We start from the raw sequence: 18,044 nt of genomic DNA on the forward strand, positions 1-18,044 counted from the left end.
TAATTGAGGGAGAAACGTCAAATGGAAACATCACATTCATGTGTGGACTCTTTTGGTTTGGGATACATTTTCTTATTTTCACTTGTATCATATAGTACGTGGACTAAGTGGCCCATGGTTTCTAGAGGATTGCAAATTAGTAAGAGTAATGCTACACTTATCATCTATTTGTACCATCTTTCTAATATAGGTAGGATCCGCCAACGCATTTAGGGTCTATCTCTCTTAAAGAGATGGTACAAATAGGTGGTACAAGTAGCATTTTGAATTTAGTAATGCATCTCACTATAAGTAAAGCCCTGAAGTGCTAAAAAAAAGGCATAAACAAAAACAATGACTAGAGTTCCAACTTGTGATAAGCTATGCTTTCTAGCCTGCCTTATCTTGTATCTTCAGCTAGCTTCATCACAAAAAAGTGTTTCTGCTTCTGCTAATTCCACTGAAGCAGAAGTACTTCTCAAATGGAAGGCTAGCTTTCGAAACCAAACCCAAAACAACTTGACCTCATGGCTGAATGCAAACGAATCCCCATGCAATACTTGGATTGGTGTTTCATGCAACTCAGATGGAAGTGTCAACAGATTAAACCTCACCAATTATAGTATACAAGGTACTCTACTTGAATTTCCATTCATGTCCTTGCCTAATCTTGCATATGTTGACCTCAGCTTGAATGAACTTTTTGATCAAATCCCACCTGAGATCAGTTCCCTCACCAAACTCATCTATTTCGATATATCCTACAATCAAATGTCTGGAAAAATCCCACCCGAAATCGGTCTTTTAACAAATCTTCAGGTTCTTCACCTAAATGCAAATAAGTTCAATGGTTCAATTCCTCAAGAAATAGGCCAACTTAAATTTGTGTATGAGCTAGCTCTAAACTTAAACAATTTAGAGGGTTCAATTCCAGCTTCTGTGGGTAATTTGAGCCAATTGACTTCTTTGACTCTCTTCGGAAACCAACTTTCAGGCCCTATCCCTCCCGAAATAGGAAACCTTTCGAAGTTGGTTGAAGTTTACCTTTATGACAACTATTTATCTGGCCCAATTCCTCTGAGTTTCGGAAACTTGAAAAATCTAACCATGATGGTGTTGTACAACAGTACCCTTTCTGGTTCTATCCCAACCTCTTTGGGCAATTTGACAAACCTTGTTCTTCTCTCTCTCTACGATAATAAACTTTCCGGCACTATTCCTGAAGAGATTGGAAGCTTGAAATCTATTGTGTCTCTAGAGCTGACTAACAATCAGCTCAACGGAACTGTTCCCTATTCGTTAGGCAACTTGAGCAGCCTAGAAAAACTTTACCTCCGCGGTAACCAATTATCTGGATCAATCCCCCAAGAGATTGAAAATCTAATTAAGTTGACAATACTTGACTTGGCTACTAACCAATTTTCTGGTTATTTGCCTCGAGATATATGTAGAGGTGGATTGCTACAAAGGTTTGGTGCAGAAAACAACGAATTTTCAGGTCCAATCCCGAGAAGCTTGAAAGGTTGCAAGAGCTTGGTCAGAGTCCGTCTTCAAGGGAACCAATTTACAAGCAATATATCTGAAGTCTTTGGTGTCTATCCGAATCTTCAGTATGTAGACCTAAGCCACAACAACTTAAATGGCGAAATCTCAGGCATCTGGGGACAGTGTCCAAACTTAACAAGCCTACGAATTGCCGGGAACAACCTTACTGGTAGCATACCATCTGAGATTGTCAATGCAACTAAAATTCAAGAAATCGATTTTTCTTCGAATCATCTGGTTGGGGTGGTTCCCAAGGATTTGGGGAGATTGACTTCTATGGTGAATCTAAAGTTGAATGGCAATCAACTTTTGGGTTCTATACCCACAGAATTTGGAGCATTCACTGAACTCGAACATCTTGACGTGTCCACCAACAAATTGAATGGCTCAATTCCAAGCATTTTGGGACAATTGGTCCATTTAAACTACTTGAATTTGAGCAACAACAATTTCAGTCATGAAATTCCATTTCAGTTGGGGAATTTATTTCACCTGTCACAGTTAGATGTAAGTCGTAACTCACTTGACGGCAAGATACCATCAGAAATCAGCAATATGCAGAGCTTGGAGGTGCTGAATCTTTCCCACAATAATCTTTCTGGTCTCATTCCAGCAACTTTTGATGGAATGCGTGGCTTGTCGTACGTAGACGTATCCTACAATCACTTGCAAGGTCCCATCCCCAACAACAAAGCATTTCAAGATGCTCACAGCTTTGAAGGGAATGAAGGATTGTGTGGAAATATTGTAGGTCTAGAATCCTGCAATAAGCACGTCTCAAAAAGAAAAAACCAAAGAAAACTTTTGTTTGCAATCGTTTTCCCTATCTTGGGATCAGTTTCACTTGCTCTCCTTGCAATTGTCTTCATCAAAACAAGAAGAAAGAAAGAGCCAGGAATAGAAAAGAGTGATATCCATGATGAAATTTTTTCAATCTCTCTTTTTGATGGAAAAAAATTGTATTGGGAGATCATAAGAGCAACCAATGGTTTTGACTCCATATTTTGCATTGGGAAAGGAGGATCTGGAAGTGTCTACAAGGCAAAGCTACCATCAGGCAGCATGGTTGCAGTGAAGAAACTCCATCAACAACTTGACGGCGAGGAGACATCGCAGAAGGAGTTCCACAATGAAATAAGTGCACTGATCAACATACGACATCGAAACATTGTGAAACTTTGTGGTTTTTGTTCGAATTCACAGCACTCATTTCTGGTCTATGAATACCTAGAAAAGGGTAGTCTGGCTTCAATCTTGAGCAAAGAAGACAAAGCAAAAGAATTGGATTGGAGTAGGAGGGTGAGAATTGTAAAAGGCGTAGCTCATGCACTGTCTTACCTGCATCATGATTGCGTGCCGCCAATTGTACACCGAGACTTATCAACCAACAACATTTTGCTGGATTATGACTATGAGCCTTGTATTTCAGACTTCGGTACTGCTAAGCTTTTGAATCCGGACTCATCGAATTGGAGCTCACTTGCAGGCACATATGGATATGTAGCACCAGGTAAAGGAAAACAGTTAAAATATAAAATATTGAAATGTGATAATATAAATTTAAATATATACTAATGGCTTGCTCTCCCTTAATTTTTATGCAGAGTTGGCCTACACAAGGAAGGTAACTGAGAAATGTGACGTTTATAGCTTCGGAGTGCTGGCATTGGAAGTGATCACGGGAAAAAGACTAGGTGATTTAATCTCGTCCTTTTCGTCTCCATCTGTGTGTGAAAACAAATTGCTGAATGACATATTGGACCAACGGATCCCACCTCCTACACTTGAAGTTGAACATGAACTGACAACCATTGCAAGGGTAGCAATCACATGCAGGGATTCGCGACCGCAATCGAGGCCAACAATGCACATGGTTTCTCAGTCGTTATCATTCCAAACTGCAGCTTCCACTGGAGGACCAGACATCACACTTGAACAACTCATTAAGATTTAAATTGCGTTTGATATTGTTTGAGTTGGCACGAAATTCAGATCGTCTTGTTTAAATATATCATATATGTAGTTTGTTATATTTGTAGTTAAATTGAGAATAAGAGAGGAGTGCTAGCTGGACTCACTCAACAGCAAGTCCCACATGTATTACCAAGTAAATGGTTAGACCAAAATATCCTATTTGGTATTTACTAGAAATTGGTGCATGCGCATTGCTGTAGGGCTAAAAATTGTATGCAAGATTATGTTGAAAGATATAATAAAAATTATGTCATTTAATACTATTTATATTGAAAACGTTATGAAGATTTTTACATACAAAAGATTATACAGTCTACATACAGAAGATCATAGATTTTTTCTATCTACATGCTAAAAAGATTAGATGGAGATATAAAAAAGATTATGAAATGTTGGGGCTATTTATATAACAAAAATATTAAGGAATATTGTTTCATTTACATTAATAAAATATGACAAAAGTTGTCCACTGGAACACCAAAAATTTCCCAGCAGTACTCTCATTGCCAAGAAAATAGCCTAGGCAAGGAAAAATTTAGTTACTAAAATACTTGCAATGAATTTTGACATCAACATATTTATATTATATAAAAAATAGTGATAAAGTATGGTTACTTTGCGTTTTATTGGGGGAAACGAATTTGGTTTTCTATCAGTTGGAGAGGACCTTTTTTCAGCAATTTGATCGCTTTATACCAACCTTCCTATCACAACAAATAGTTCATGCTTTCAAAAGAAAAAAGTTCGTGCGCTGTAAAATGTACAACCGGAATTCTGATCAAGTATGTTTGTGAGAAAGACATAATTTAAGTTAGAATACATTTAAGTTTTAATGATTTTTGTAGAAGAGGTGTGATCAATAATCTTACTGAATAATGGAATAACAACTAATTTAGTTTCATAACATGAATCTAAAGACTGATTAGTAGCATAATTGACATTCTTATTTTTAAAACCAAATTATTAGGGCCTGTCCTGATCTAGTGCCAGCTAGGTGACCGTTGGGCCCCAAAAATGGGGCACAAAAATTATTATAGTATTGTATTCATATATGATTCTATAAGCATATAAATTAAAAAGTTTGGTTAATTAATCAAGGATGTTAACTAGAGGTGCTAGTGGTGTTATTTTCTAGTAATAATGAGGTTCCGTGGTTGAACTGTTATCGGCGTTTTTTTATTTTCATTTTTTTTACTTTGTTAGATTGTTAATTTCTTTTATCTGATTATGATAACTAGACTTTGGTTGGTTCATCAAGGAGGTTAACTGGAGATGCTGGTTCCTTTGTTCGTTTAGACAGCTGCAAAAATTGAAACTTTCTCTACCAAATCTGCAAGGCTTTTGCTCAGAAAATTGCATTGTCAAAGTCTCGTGCTAAACTTTAGACGTCAAGTATTGCTCGATTGAGTTTAGGATTTCTCGAGATGGATTACTCCTAAGTGATTCAAAACTTGAACACCACAACTAACAGAGGCAGAGGAAGAAGACCTGCAAAAGAAAAATAAGAAGCAGACAAGAAGAGAACGATGCAGATACACATCTATTATGTGGCTTGTTTATGTTTCACTGCTATGTGTTTTGCTTGCTTGAATTGCTGATTTGCTTTTTCATTTTGTGTGAAGGAAGAGAAAGAAAAAGTTACTCACACATAAATAGTCTTAGGAAATAATTTGGAAATAATATTAAGGATGAAGAATACAATTTATTTATGCCTTATCTTAGAGGTGGGAAAGGACGATCACACGAACTAACAGAGAGACAAACGAGCCTGGTACCCGGCACACAACCATCCATCCCCTCCCAACCCGCCCGAAAGCGTTCCAAGCCCGCCGGGCTTTATACCTAGTCCCAATATCTACATCCCAAGCCCACCTTATTTCAAGCCTAGCCCGCCTTCTTCGGTTCCATCTCCTATTGGGTTTCAACCAAGCCCGCCGGTGTTCCTACCTCCCGTTGTGTTCCCTCCGCCCACTACGCCACCGAGTCCAAGACGAGGCCCGACGGTGGCCCTGTCGTGCGTGGCTAAGTCATCTCTGCCCGACCCCATCATCCAAGAAGCTATTGCGCCTCCATCCAACCCAATGGGTCATGCTTCATGCCCGACACATTGTTTGCCCATGCTTCCAGTGCCTTCAATAGTTACTGTCAAAGGACTAAGGTTGCTGGTGGCACTTGTTCTTTTGGAGGAACTGCCATGCTAGTTACTGCATATCCAAGTAAGAGAGTACATATTTCAATAATTTCACTAACACTCATTTCTTGTTTAGTCCCAATACTTTTCCATATTGCATTTTAATTTATATAGAAAACTGATCCATTATCTTGGTGACGTCTTAGGTTATGATGGGTGTCAATTTGTTTATTATTGATATCAAAATAAATTCGATCACAATGACAATGCAAATCCATTTTTTCTTTCTTTTTCTTTTTCTTTTCAACTTTTCGATAAGAAAAGTACAAAATTTCAGTGTATGTAACCCTAATTTGAATAGGAATTTTGTAAGTACAATGTAAAGATAACTTCTTGTTCAATCATGAATACAAACTTCAATAATTTCTCATGTTATAAATTGTTTATATATATATATATATATATATATATTTTTTTTTATGCAAACTTGGTTAGGTTCAAAGCCAATGGCTCAACTGATCATGACAAATGTGCTTTTGTTAGTGCCAAACAGCTGCAATCCACTTATTAATTAACATGGATTATTATCCTAAGATTTGGAAACATCTTTTAGTATTATGATAATGTTGTAATGTGGTTGATCTACTAGGATGTGACTCCCTATGTTCGGAATTGTATACTCCTTTATCCACATCTACGGCCACCACTTAATAAAAAGAAAAACTTCAACTAATAAAATTTGAAATTGTGAAACCAAAACAAGTAATTAAGATAAAGTCGGGTTAGCAGTATATTTAGAAATCGCATCTTATGAGTTCTTAACGTAAAGTTCAAAACTTTTCACAATAAAAACAATGTTTGGCATGCAAATTGTTTGACTTCAGTTGATTTAATGCATAATTCTATTAGTGACGCATTTTGTCAAATACTTAATGGGTCTATTGATATCTAACGAAATTAAGACATAACTTGTCGATCTCTACCAACATTTGCCGATTAGACATTTTATCAAAGACTTGATGATCACCACCGGCCCTTGTACTCATTGAATATCATTAGAGAACTTGTTAGACTAGTAAGTATCAAACTAAATTTAGTCAAGAACTAAACAAAAACTGATAAAAACCAGAAAAAATAAGAGGAAAAAAGAGAGAAACAGAAAGAAGCAACACGGCTAGGTGTCATGCAGCCGCCCACACCCAACCAATATATTTGGACGTTTCCCTCCATATTAGTAGCAGCCGACTCACTGGCAGAAGTCCACTACTCCGCTTCCCTCCCAAACACCGAAGCAAGGAAAACATCTCACGCAAAAACCCTGAACCCGCGCCTTCCTCCCAACCATTTCTCTTTCTCTAGGCGGCGCCGCCACCGTTTGACGCCCACTACAGCCACCGTAATGTCGGCCTCAATCTTCGAAGACGGCTTCTCCTCTGACCGGCTCTTCAACCAGGGCTACTCCTACACATACGATGACGTCATCTTCCTCCCTCACTACATCGACTTCCCCACCGACTCCGTCCATCTAGCCTCCAACCTCAGCCGCCGCATCCCTCTCTCGATTCCCTGCGTCTCGTCCCCGATGGACACCGTCACCGAGTCCCACATGGCCATTTCGATGGCCGCACTCGGCGGCATAGGCATCATCCACTCCAACTTGACGTCGTCCGAGCAAGCCCACATGGTCCGGTCCGTCAAGTCCCGCCGGGTCCCGCTTCTTTCGAACCCCGTCTTCAAATCCCCAAGCGATCGAATCCAATCTGACGACGTTTTCGATGCTTCCAATCCCTACGTCCTGGTTACTGAGAGTGGCAGCCCCAATTCGAAGCTTTTGGGGTACGTGGCGGGCAAGGATTGGGTGAAATTGGGGGACAAGGAGGTGAAGATTTACGATTACATGGTGAACTGTACGGACTTCACGGTGCCGTGGGGTTACGATTTGGGGGCGATTGGGGAGTACATGGAGGAGAAAAAACGAGATTTGGTGGCGACTGTGAGGGAAAATGAGGTGGTGGATGTGGTGGCGAAGGAGGAGGTGGAGAGGATTAAAGGGTACCCCAAATTGGGGGTTGGGACGGTGGGTCCCGACGGGACTTGGCGGGTTGGGGCGGCGATCGGGACGAGGGAGTCGGATAAGGAGAGGTTGGAGGAGTTGGTGAAGGCAGGGGTGGATGTAGTGGTGTTGGATAGCTCTCAGGGGAACTCCATTTATCAGATTGAGATGATAAAGTATTTGAAGAAAATGTACTCGAATTTGGATGTAGTTGGCGGGAATGTGGTGACGGTGAGTCAGGCGCAGAATTTGATTCAGGCTGGTGTTGACGGGTTGAGGGTTGGAATGGGGTCTGGCTCAATTTGTACCACTCAAGAGGTCTGCGCTGTTGGTCGCGGACAGGTATAAAGATGCCTTCTTTTTGTTAGTTGTTGCTTTTGTGATTGATGCTTCAGTTTGACATCCTCATTATTGGTGGCTAATTTAAGGATTTGTAGAATCTGGAGGTGTTGAAAGTTATGGTATTTGTAGTGATCGGTTAAATTTCTTGAATTCTATGTGGATGAAAAATATTTGATTAAGGATTTGTTGATCAATGACATTGTGCCTAACAATCGTTGTTTTGATGGGTGTTTTACTATTTAGTTATTAGATACTTAAGAACATAGGGCGTAGAAAACAAAGGTTCGACTTTAGCTTCTGGCAGTGACAACCCTTTGATGGACTAAAACAGTGTAGTTTGTGGAGTGAAAAGATATATAATTACATTTTGGAACTTTTTGAAGACTTTGTTTGACGTTTTGTTCTACAGGTTGCTGAATGCTATACCATTTTATGACCAAAGTTGTTTTGGTTTTGGTGATATGTTTCAGGCAACTGCTGTTTACAAGGTTGCGTCTATTGCTTCACAAAGTGGTGTGCCCGTGATTGCTGATGGTGGAATTTCCAATTCTGGACACATTGTCAAGGCTTTGGTCCTTGGGGCTTCTACTGTCATGATGGGAAGCTTCTTAGCTGGAAGCACGGAGGCTCCCGGGGTTTTTGTGTATCAGGTATGTCTGGGACATACTTATGTTTATATTGCTGGAACAGTTATACTGCTCATACCATCAGATATTAAATCTACTTGGATGTTTCTTCTCGTTTGTATGAGTGTTTACTACATATGTCTTTTCTAGTTCTTTGACAACTTTTTGAGTGGTTTAAGGAGTTTATTAGGCTGATTTATGAATACTGAATTGCAGCTGTGATTGGTCAAGAAACTTATCTAGAAGATATGTTTTTCTTAGTATGTTAGACATCCTGAGTTATTTCTCATCCTTTTTGGACTGCATCAATATCGTTCGACGGATCAGTCATTGATGTGTTATGGTTTGCCATCAATCTTTAATGCTTTTACATTATTAGGAATGCCATTGGTATGTTTGCATGGACTCTCTCCCTGATGACCTGAACTTAATCAGTTTGAAGCCTACATACAGTAAGGGGTTTTGGACTCCTTCGGGTTAACCCAAGTGGTGACAGTAAGTGGCAAAAGGGGTTAGGATTAGGCTAGATACGGGTCTGGTTCCCTGAAATTGTGATTGGGTTTTTCATGGATGCATGTCAAAGCTAAACTTATGGGGAAGTGTATTGGACATAGTATTTAATTTCTGTGTCTTTGCTTTTATTTTTTATTTTTTATTTTTTTATGGTAACTATCTAATTAAGCAATTGATTATTTGAAAGAGGGTCTTTGCTAATCTAACCTACGACCCAAATTATGTGTATCTTCCTTTATTTGTGAACTAAAAGCAAAAATTGTCTACATAAATTGCACTGGATTTACAGTAAACTTGTCTTTTATAAGCAACATGCTGTTTGTTATTTCTTTGTCATTGTTAATTAGCTTTCTGCACGCTTAACCTCTATTAAGGAAACAGTTTGATATAAGTGATTTCATTTTTTCCAATAGAATGGTCGCCGAGTCAAAAAATATCGAGGCATGGGGTCTCTTGAAGCAATGTCAAAAGGGAGTGATCAGAGGTACTTGGGCGATACAGCCAAGCTGAAAATTGCACAGGGGGTTGTTGGGGCAGTTGCAGACAAAGGTTCTGTTTTGAAGTTCATACCATATACAATGCAAGCTGTGAAACAAGGTTTCCAAGATCTTGGTGCTTCTTCATTGCAGTCTGCTCATGACCTCTTAAAATCAAGTGTTTTAAGGCTAGAGGTAAGTAGACCATTTTGCAGATGTTGTTGTGTTATTCATATCATCGTTATTAAGGATGTCAATTTAGTTCTATGCTTTAAATGAGAACTGATATTGTAGCCAATGTTTCTTTCGATAACTTACTCTTTCGTAGTCTGTTCCATATCATGTTGTATTCTTGTTCAACACTTTTAGGTTAAACTACCGAAAGGAGTGGGGAAGAAACCTATTAATCTAGAGTGATGCCATTGCGTGTCACTCATATTCAGACACTTATTTACTTCTTAGATAGTTTTCCATCCCCATATATTACCTAAAGTAAGATTGCACTCCACGATTACCTTGTTATTGCTCAAGGAATCTGAGATGTAATGATGGTCGTATCAAGAACTAATATGGTTTCTCAATTAGTTGACAATGTATTTTACTATGCAGGTAAGAACAGGAGCAGCACAAGTAGAAGGTGGAGTTCATGGTCTGGTTTCTTACGAGAAGAAATCGTTTTGATGGTTATATCTTTTCAGCTTTTCTCATTCCTGCTGGTGACTGCTGTCTTGGGGAATTGGGAACTCTTCCGTGTTCCATTCTGCATCTGATATCGCCAATTTAGTATGAGTAACAAGGGCGAACCTGTCAAACTGCTACCGGGTCTTCCGAGCAGCGAAAGTTTTGGTCTCAAACGGTTCTCTGGCATTTTGTCGGTTGCCATGAGAGCTTCCATCTGCCTGCATTTGTTTGACACTGCACTTTAAATGTGAGATATGACTAGTTAGACTTTGTCTGTGTTATGTTTGTTACTAGTTTTCATTACAAATTAGTATTAAATAATGCGGTTTCAATTGTTCACCACATGGTTTTTTTTTATTTTTTTAATGTAAGTTTGTAGGCACATGACAAAAAAGAAGGGAGAGAGAAGCAAAGACAGCCCCTGAATATTTGATGTTACAATAGTGGTGGAATAAAATACCAAAAAAAAACAAACCTACCGAAACCGAACTGAATCGAATGGACAATCCCGAAAATTTGGTACCCGAAGTTGAACCGAAATTGAAAAATTTGGTAAGAGATTTGGCATGAAACTTGGATTAGTTTGATAAGACCAAATCGAACCGAAATATATCTATGTGTGTGTGTGTGTGTATATTTTGTTTTAATTTGTAATATTAATTTTTTATAGTCATCAGATTGGTTGAGATTTATCTTAACCATTCACTCAAAACCAACCCTTCTTGACCCCACTTTTTCTCTCCCATTTTGGTGAGAGCTTTTCTCTCCGTGAGAGAGTTTCTCTCTGGCGTGTGAGTGTTTTCTTTAGTTTTCAAGGTTGGTTCTTTAGTTCTTTCTCACTTTTGCTGCTGCCAATCCCAGCTATGGCTTGGGTTGGTAGCAGCCCTAGTCCCTCTTCCTATTTTTTCCTTTGGCCTGTATCCTATGTCCCTTCTAGATAGCTTGTAATTCTGACTCGGATCCTTGTGTAGATCTATCTGATCTTCTAGTTTCAACTCCCGTTCTTAGTCATGTTCTCGATACCCAGTTCAAAGTTGAAATTTCCTCTGGTGAAGTTTCAATTCTGCTAGGAAAGGTGTGCAGAACTTCGGTTTGGGTCTACGTATCGTCACTTTCCGCCGCAACTGTTTTGATGGGATTGTTCTCCTCGGTGACTGAGCTTTGATCTGGAAGCTCCTTGGGTGCCGATGCTTCGACTGGAAGTGTGGAGTTTATTTGGATGACTTGAATTGTGCGCAAATTGGGGCAATTTTGGCAACCTTGGGGATGGATGATTATTTTCATAGGGTTTTGGCGGCTGATGTGTATGGTATTCCAATTGGGGGGTTTTTTGTTTTTTTGTTTTGGCTCGTTGTGTTAGCGTTTGTATGGGTCGGGCCTTATGCCTTTTGTTTGGGTCTTTGGAGGAGGGATTTGTGTATATTGTGGGCTTTGAGTATATTTTAGTTCTTTGAATGAACTTTACTTTACCCAAAAAAAAAAACAACCATTCTCTCTTGACCTCACCTCACTTAGATCACTCTCTCAACTCTTCCTCCCAACTTTGAACCTTAAATCCCCAAGCTCTCCTTCTCCCCTAACTTTGTCGCCCAAGTTCCTACTCCAGCCACCCTTATCACATCACAGTGACCTCCACAACTATCTCTCTCTCTCTTTCTCTCAACTCCTTTCTTAGTCTCTTGGTTCGTTTCTCTCTCTTGACTCTCATTTCTTTAGTTCTTCTTCTCTTCTTCCTTAACATAGTAACCCGATTTTTGTCTTTCTCTCGACTCGGTCCACTTGAGCCCCAACCACCTGATCTCGACTTTGGCCCCACCCACCCACAACACCACACGTCTCTCTCTTGGTCGATCTTGATTCCAGCCACGTCACACCCACAACACCGCACGTCTCTGTCTCTCTACTCCTCTCTGACTCTCTTGATCAAGTCACACTCAAGTTAAGAAATTTTCCTTTAATTCTTCATATTTAAATTAGGATTTTGATTTGGGATTCTGAAATGGGGATTAGAGTTTCAATTTGGGTTTCGAATTTTGATTTGAGATTAGGGGACTGTTGAGGTTAGTCCTTTTGTGTGATGGTTGAGGGGATTGTGGAGATTAGGGGATTGTTGAGGTCTGTACTGTAACGGTGTACTAATGCAATTGTAGCAATTTGTTTCCTTTCTGTACGAATTTTTAAATTGATGTGATCATAGTAAGATACAAACTTTTTCATTAAATTGGGTTTAAAAAAAAAAAAAAATCAAAAGTGTTTTTGCTCAATAAACGGAGAGGAATAGAGAACATGAGCATAGGGCCACAACTTAACATTTGGGGCTTAAAAATTTTGGGCAAAATTGGGTTTTGTAGGGCTTAAAATTAGAAGCCCAAAAAAAATTTGACATGAAGGCCCATTCTTGAGCCTGAATCGAAAAGCCGAACTATTTCAGTATTACCGAATTTCGAGAAAACTGAAATATTGGTTTGGTTTCGGTTTTTTGCCCTCTTTTCGCGAACAATTGCGGTTCGGTTTTCGAACGGACCATTTTGGTTCTCTATCTCAAACCAAACCACCCCTAATTACAAGTAGTATATTTTTGCATTGTCGTTTTCTCTTAATTGATTTGCTTTATTAAATATATAACAGACTATAAAAAAGAGGAGTATGCTGAATATAAAGGTTAATGCAGAAATCACATCTTAATCATTAGTCTACCGCGCTTGCAAGTGTATTCTCTATAAGTGACAGATGCGCGACTTAGAATTAGTACTTGATATTAATCCTTGAACTTTTTAAGTTAGGAGAAATTTTTTTGAGTATCCGATATTCAAGCAGGAACCCCATGTGTTATAAAATAAGAAGAATGACACAAAAAAAATATATCATTTGCTTCACTTTTATTATGACATGCATAGTATTGATTAAATACCCCGTACTTAAAAAAAGGATAATGCTAGGAAGACCAAATTTTAAAACTAAATTTGCAAATCAAATGATGTCACTAATAGGAAATAAGCATATTAATCAACACTTAAGTAATAATTGCCACTTAGTACTAAGGTTTTGTGATATTCCTCTTCGCTAGTAAATGAGAAGTATTAGATTCGATTCTTGCCAAAGGCGAATTTGAATTACATTATTGTTAGCCCATTGTGAGGCTTAGCCACTCCCCCATCCATTAGTGTAGATAATTGATAGGTATTTTTACCACCTGTGGAAATAGGGTTAAAATCACTGGAAATACTTGCAAGAATACAAGGTACTTGTAGTATAATTGCTCATGCAAGGTCGTTGTCCCCAGAGATTGTTTGATTAGCTTGTCATTAAACTAACTCTTAATTAATTATTAAAACAGATTTTGTATCAAAGATTTGAAAATTTTTGAATTCGAAAATATTAAATTAACAATTAAAGAAATTTAGAAGTTTGGAAATAAAGGCAGCAAAGAGAAAAGCATTTTTTTAAATTAAAATCAATTTAGGGAAAGACTAGGGTTTAGCCATCACCAATAACAATCCTATGTAATTTTACTAATCACTTATGAATTTCCACATACATGCTTTGAAGGTTAGGTTTTCCTAATGCATATTTCCCTTGTGATGTTCAAGCAAAAATGTATATCTAACATGCAATCTGGCTATGATGTTTAGATCAAATATAAACATGCAAGACTCATTAAGCTTTATGAAAACCCTATGAAAAACCATGCAACCCTTAAGAGCGTGATGTTTGCTTTAAGTAAACTTACAACTATTAATCACAAGAAGCCCTCCTCAATTTCAGGGTGATGTTCCAACAAAAATTGCATCAAATTACTTGTCCAAATATCTTAATGGTGATCAATCATTAAAATATATAGATAATTTAATCACAGTAATTAATAATTTAAAGCAAGCATACATCCATTCATAAGCAAATTAATAAAATCACATATTCACGCTATGGCTTATGGCCCAACCCTTGCAAAAAGAATTAGTTACGCATACTCATACTAAAAATCAAAGATAAATATCATTAACTAGAAAAAGATTGAAAACACATTGTGGATAAAAAGTCTGAAATTCTCCAAAGCTCTGCTAAGTTCTCTCCATGCTCCGTAGAGAACCCTAATGGCTAAAAAGCCTTATTTATACTACTCCCAATTAAAACCCTCATAGAAGGGTTTTCTAAAAACTAGGAAATAAGATAATAAAAGGATAACTAAAAATTACATTCCTATTTTGACTAGAAAATCTGCCTAGCAAAGGAGAAGCCACGTTTCTGGACCTTCAGGACTTCAAAACAGGCCCAAAACGAATCAAGTTAAAGATTAGGACCTCCTCTTCAAGTTCCAAGAAGAACCCAAGTCCAAAATCCATCATTTTCCAGCCCAAAAGTCGCAAACAAACTTTGTAGCCCAATCAATCTGCCAACACTGCATGATGGCCATAAATTAATTCACCATGAACAGATACTTCAGGATAAAATTATGAAATTTTAATACACCCTTCTTGACAAACTCATGAAGCCGCTCCAATTAGAATGACTCAAAATTCCACTGTTTGTTCACTTTATGCTTCAAACAAGTCCACACGTCCTATATTGGAAATATATAACAAAACATCAAAATCTCATCAAAATAATAACCAAAATATACCAAGAATAGGGAATAATATATAGTATAAAATCGACTCATCAATAATATCGTTTGTAAAAAACATAATTATCGAATCATTCACCACCACATCATTCGATTTAAAAATTTGGCCTTCCTAACATCACCTCTTAAAAAAAATCTCTCTAAGTAGGACATTCCTCACATCCTCACAAACAATGTGAGGAGCATACGTTAGTCATGAGTTAGATGGGGGTTTGGAAGAAATTCAGAGGAAAACTAACGAAAAGTTTTAAAAAAACTTTTAGTTTTAATGAAAAAGGACAAAATCAATGTGTAAGTGAATAGTAACAAGAAAGGTAAAATGTCATTTTTCGTTAAAAGTAAACAGTACTGGAAGTGTTTCGTTAAAACTTCCATTCAAAGGAAAACTAAGAAGGCTTCTTTTTCTGGTCCAATCTGCAAACTTTAGTTTTGTCTTCTTCCATGCTTAATTCCATAGGAGATGTCAACATTGGAGACCTCAGCCATAATAACAACAAGAAATTTCCACAATTTCATTAACTCGTGATTTTGATCGTTTTGTTATTTCGAGTGCGGTGCATGCAAGTGCAAGTCGTTTGGATATAAATTTGAGTGGGACGTTTCTGGTTAAAACCCGAGTTTTTGGTCCAAATTATCTCCAAAGGGGGAATGGCGGGCACGCAGGTCAAAGGAAACATAATAGAAAGATTCAATGCGGGTGGGCTCATAGCAAGCCTAGTTTTTACAGTTGATATGCACAAGCCGTTGTCACCATTGGATGTCGCGCCTCCTGAATTATGATCTAGTGATGCGTACCCGGCTACATCTTTTTTTAATCTAACGGCTCAATCCAATTTAATCAATTATAACGGTAATAAAAAAGATTCAACAACTCACATTTAAATCTAACAGTCAAAATAATATTACTAATTAATCTAAATTAGATTCAATACCAAAACTTCTCCAAAACTCTATAAATACCTGTCAATTTTTTACTTATCCATAAAAAAACTCAAAAATATAAACTTTTTTTTTTATATCAAAATGTTTGTTAAAAAAAAAAAAAACAAAACAAAGATTATACAAAAAAAAAAAAAAAAATCAAAAAAATCAAAGAAATATAAAAATTTAACAAATTATAAAGTTGAGCATGGAAAGCTCATAAAATGATAAGGGACAAAACCCTTGACTTGGGCAGTTCTAGGTCAACAACTACTTGTACAAAAAAAACAAAAAAAAAAAAACAAATTTAAAATGCGTTTAGACATCGCATTATATATAATTAGTTACATGGGAACGAAGGAGCCAAACTTGTGTCTCGAGCTGATACAATATGGTTCACAAGGCCAACGTTGTTTACATGATTTCCATCATTCTATTGCTATTGTTCTCATCCAAATTAGTCTTTGCCAACGTTTCTGAAAATCCAAAGCACAGTAATTACTCTCTCTCTCTCTCTCTCTCTCTCTCATACAATAAATCGTTGTTTGATTAGCATCTATATATGATTCGTAAGTTGTTAACTAGTTAATAATGAAAGTTCATTAGTCATTGCAGATGTAGCAGAAAAGATCATCAGGAGGTTGCATCAGCATGTTGTGACAAAGGAAGCCATGAATGTACCAATACCTTATACGGGGGAAGGAACAAAAAATTAGGGGGTGTGCATTAAACCGATCGAACCATATGTAAGTTGGTTTACTCGATGAAGTTTTTATGTTCCAATAAAGTTTTTTTTTTTTTTTGATAGAATTGAAATGTGGGAGAAGTGTAGATGTTTTGAAATATATAAACTTTTCAAATGTTAGACGTTTTTTTATTGATGTGTTGGAAAATGCTTAAACCAGCTCAATCCAAATTTCATTTTTTCCTAATCTTTTTGGATTTTTCTTTTTTGTTTTGCAGCTTGTCTTGAAGGTTCTTACCTTTTAAGTTTTATTTTAGAGGGGTTTGGTCCTATGTCCGCCCCTCTTTTTTTTTTGTATTTTCTTTTTCAAGAGGGGTAAAGTCTATGTCTTCCCCTTTTCTTTTTCTTGTCTTCCCCTTTTCTTTTTCTTGTATTTTCTTTTTCAAAAGGGATAAAGTGTATATCCCTTCCTGTGTTCTTGTATTTTGTTGTTCTTGCTTTATGAAGAATAAGGTTTACGTCCCTCATTGGCTAGGTATAACTTCTTTTTTTCTCATCTCAATAAATTTCTCTTGTAATTCATGACTCCAAAAAACGTCTAATTTTTTTTTTTTTTTGATGAATTGGAGAGGATTTGAGTCAAATATAATTCATGACTCCAAACTTCTGATTCCACAACTCAGTTTTAATAGTATATCTAAGCAGCACCATTAATGTATAAACTATGGGAATGCGGCTTTATTATATCTGAACTTGGTAAACATGATGCATGTGAAATTAGAAGCCAAAAAATGAGGGTGAAGGAGAAGATAACTTGTATGTCGCGGTGAACCTAAGCCATACAAGTTGTCCTCCACTCCCTGAGCACAAGTCATTGACAAAGTTATTAATTTACGTTGGACATTGGAGATTGAAACCTCATGACAAATTTCTTTTTGAATCTGTTTCATAACTAAAACATGTGATTTGACATTTTTTCATCATGAATAACAATATTTATTATTATTATTTTTTAATTTTTTACAGAAAACCTTGACAGTACGATGAGAATTTTATTGATATAAAAAAAAGAGTACACCTAGTTAGGGGGGACATAAACCTAACCCCTCATAATACAAAAAAAAAAAAAAAAGATAAAGAAAATGCATGAAAAGAAGGGGGACATAAACCTTATCTTTCTAGAAACAAAAACAACAAAGATACAAGGAAAAAAGGCCCCTGGGGGGGGGGGGAGGGACATGAAACCTAACCCTTCTAAAGACGAACATAAAGGTCTAAACCTGCAAAACAAAAACAAGGAACATCAAAAGGTTAAGAAAAAAAATAAAACAAGAAAGAGAGACAAACTTGTATGCCGAGATGCACATTAATTTGAGAAGCAGAAACCAGGAAAGCCAACATTGTTTGAAAATAAAGCAGCACAGACCACCATCGGAGGGGAATAATGTTACACCAAAGTTGGAGAAGACAAGCCCATGTTAGCAAAATTGTCTGCAA

The 18,044-nt window shown here is 37.3% G+C and overlaps 2 protein-coding genes and 1 long non-coding RNA gene across 3 annotated transcripts; all 3 read left to right on the top strand.

The window, feature by feature from the left end:
* The first annotated feature begins 318 nt into the window (after positions 1-318).
* LOC125472374 (MDIS1-interacting receptor like kinase 2-like) lies at positions 319-3,761 on the top strand. Its single transcript, XM_048573708.1, has 2 exons — positions 319-3,034; positions 3,129-3,761. Exons 1-2 carry the CDS (start codon positions 334-336, stop codon positions 3,476-3,478), a joined length of 3,051 nt encoding a protein of 1,016 aa, XP_048429665.1. The 5' UTR covers positions 319-333; the 3' UTR covers positions 3,479-3,761.
* A 3,144-nt stretch (positions 3,762-6,905) lies between these two features.
* Positions 6,906-10,659, top strand: LOC103940962 (inosine-5'-monophosphate dehydrogenase 2-like). Its single transcript, XM_018645936.2, has 4 exons — positions 6,906-8,024; positions 8,495-8,674; positions 9,577-9,834; positions 10,249-10,659. Exons 1-4 carry the CDS (start codon positions 7,029-7,031, stop codon positions 10,318-10,320), a joined length of 1,506 nt encoding a protein of 501 aa, XP_018501452.2. The 5' UTR covers positions 6,906-7,028; the 3' UTR covers positions 10,321-10,659.
* A 5,535-nt stretch (positions 10,660-16,194) lies between these two features.
* Positions 16,195-17,070, top strand: LOC103940965. Its single transcript, XR_007254493.1, has 3 exons — positions 16,195-16,356; positions 16,469-16,608; positions 16,826-17,070. It is a non-coding gene; the product is annotated as an uncharacterized LOC103940965 (long non-coding RNA).
* The last annotated feature ends 974 nt before the right edge of the window (positions 17,071-18,044 follow it).

This window comes from the organism of the source record quoted next, unplaced genomic scaffold (assembly GCF_019419815.1).
Source record: "Pyrus x bretschneideri cultivar Hongxiangsu unplaced genomic scaffold, Pyrus_bretschneideri_v1 Contig7, whole genome shotgun sequence".
NCBI classification, from domain to species: domain Eukaryota; kingdom Viridiplantae; phylum Streptophyta; class Magnoliopsida; order Rosales; family Rosaceae; genus Pyrus; species Pyrus x bretschneideri.